Here is a 2,079-nt window from a genome sequence, read left to right as displayed (position 1 = left end):
TCCATCCATCCATCCATCCATCCATCCATCCATCCATCCATCCATCCCTCCCTCCCTCCTTCCATCCATCCATCCATCCATCTACTTACTTGTTTCTTTTTTCTTTTTTTGAGACGGAGTCTTGCTCTGTTGCCCAGGCTGGAGTGCAGTGGCATGATCTCAACTCATGGCAACCTCTGCCTCCCGAGTTACAGTGATTCTCCTGCCTCAGCCTCCTGAGTAGCTGGGACTGTAGGCACACGCCACCGTGCCTGCTAATTTTTATATTTTTGTATTTTTTAGTAGAGACAGGGTCTCACCATGTTGGCCAGGCTGGTCTTGAACTCCTGCACTCCAGCCTGGGCGACAGAATGAGACTCCATCTCCAAACAAACAAACAAACAAACAAACACCCATAAAATGATGCTGGGATTTGGTGCACAAAGTCGGCTGTGGGGTCCACTAGGACCCCAGACTCGGCACTGACACGCTCCTTCCTGCTGCAGCCTTAGCTCCGGGCGCTGTTGCTACTTCGCTGCAGGCTCAGCCACCAGGCTGCAGTTCTCCGACCAGGCCGGGGTGTCTGTGCTGCACACCGTCACGCTCTGGGTGGAATCCTGGGCCAGGAACCGGACAGAGAAATCTCCTGAGGTGACCCTGCAGCTCTACACGTCAGGTTAGCACCTTGTTCTCCCCACTGTCCCTTTTATACCCAGAGGCCATCAGGCTGCAAGGCTGGAGCTGGAGGGGAATTCCTGGCCCCTGGCAAGGGACTTGATACTACTAGCCATTGTCACTTCATGTAGTGTCACACAAACACTATTGTGACAAAGCAGTCTTTCATGGTCCTCTTACCAATCCCCTATTCCTGGGCACTGAGGCTGCTTCTGGTTTCTCTCTGCTGTCCATAATGCTACCAGGAGCTGCTTGGGTTCTGAATATCTGTTCTCATGACTCAACACCATGTATTTGTCCGGGCGCGGTGGCTCTCGCCTGTAATCCCAGCACTTTGGGAGGCTGAGGTGGGCGGATCACGAGGTCGAGAGATCGACACCATCCTGGTCAACATGGTTAAACTCCATCTCTACTAACAATACAAAAATTAGCCAGGTGCAGGCCATGCACGCCTGTAGTCCCAGCTACTGGGGAGGCTGAGGCAGAAGAATCATTTGAACCCAGGAGGCAGAGGTTGCAGTGAGCTGATATTGAGCCACTGGACGCCAGCCTGGCGACAGAGCGGGACTCCATCTAAAACACAATAGCAACACACACAAAAAAGGCAAAACATTTGCCTGGTGTGGTGGCATGTGCCTGCAATCCCAGCTACCCAGGAGGCTGAGGCAGGAGAATGGCTTGAATCTGGGAGGCAGAGGTTGCAGTGAGCCGAGATCACACCACTGTACTCTAGCCTGGGTGACAGAGCAAGACGCTGTCTCAAAAAAAAAAAAAAAAAAAAGAAAGAAAATAAAAGAATGAAGGAAATCATGTCATTTGCCACAACGTGGACAAAGCTGGAGGACATTATGCTGCGTGAAGTTAGCCAGGCACAGAAACAAAAATATTGCATGATCTCACTTACGTGTATAATCTTTAAAAAAAAAAAGGTCGAATATCTAGACACCAAAAGTAGAACCGTGGTTACCGGGGATGGGGAGAAGGAGGAAATGGGGGATATGTAGGTCAAAGGAATAAAATTGGCTGTTACGCAGCATAAATAAGTCTAGAGTTGCAATGTACAGTAGAGAACTATAATTAAAAATAGCATATTGTATATTGAAAATTTGCTAAAATAACAGATTTTAGGGCTAGGTGCAGTGGTTCACGCCTGTAATCCTAGCACTTCGGGAGGCCAAGGTGGGAGGATCACCTGAAGTCAGGAGTTTGAGACCAGCCTGACCAACATGGTGAAACTCCGTCTCTACTAAAAATACAAAAATTGGCCGGGTGTGGTGGTGGGCACCTGTAATTCCAGCTACTTGGGAGGCTAAGGCAGGAGAATCGCTTGAACCTGGGGGATGGAGGTTACAGTGAACCAAGATCACGCCACTGTACTCCAGCCTGGGTGACAGAGTGAGACTCTGTCTCAAAAAAAAAAAAAAA

General features: G+C 49.4%; 1 protein-coding gene across 1 annotated transcript in view; it reads left to right on the top strand.

Moving 5' to 3' along the window:
* Positions 1 to 471: 471 nt before the first annotated feature.
* LOC105542519 (interleukin-12 receptor subunit beta-1-like) overlaps positions 472 to 2,079 on the top strand; it is a gene marked incomplete at both ends in the record, with an annotated part of 4,818 nt that continues 3,210 nt past the window's right edge. Inside the window, one exon of the mRNA XM_011984098.1 lies at positions 472 to 655. Within this exon, the coding sequence (XP_011839488.1) occupies positions 472 to 655 (184 nt within the window). The remainder of the gene's footprint in view (positions 656 to 2,079) is intronic.

This window comes from Mandrillus leucophaeus, unplaced genomic scaffold, assembly GCF_000951045.1.
Source record: "Mandrillus leucophaeus isolate KB7577 unplaced genomic scaffold, Mleu.le_1.0 Scaffold2604, whole genome shotgun sequence".
Classification (NCBI taxonomy): Eukaryota; Metazoa; Chordata; class Mammalia; order Primates; family Cercopithecidae; genus Mandrillus; species Mandrillus leucophaeus.
This window is presented reverse-complemented; position numbering and strand designations above follow the sequence as displayed.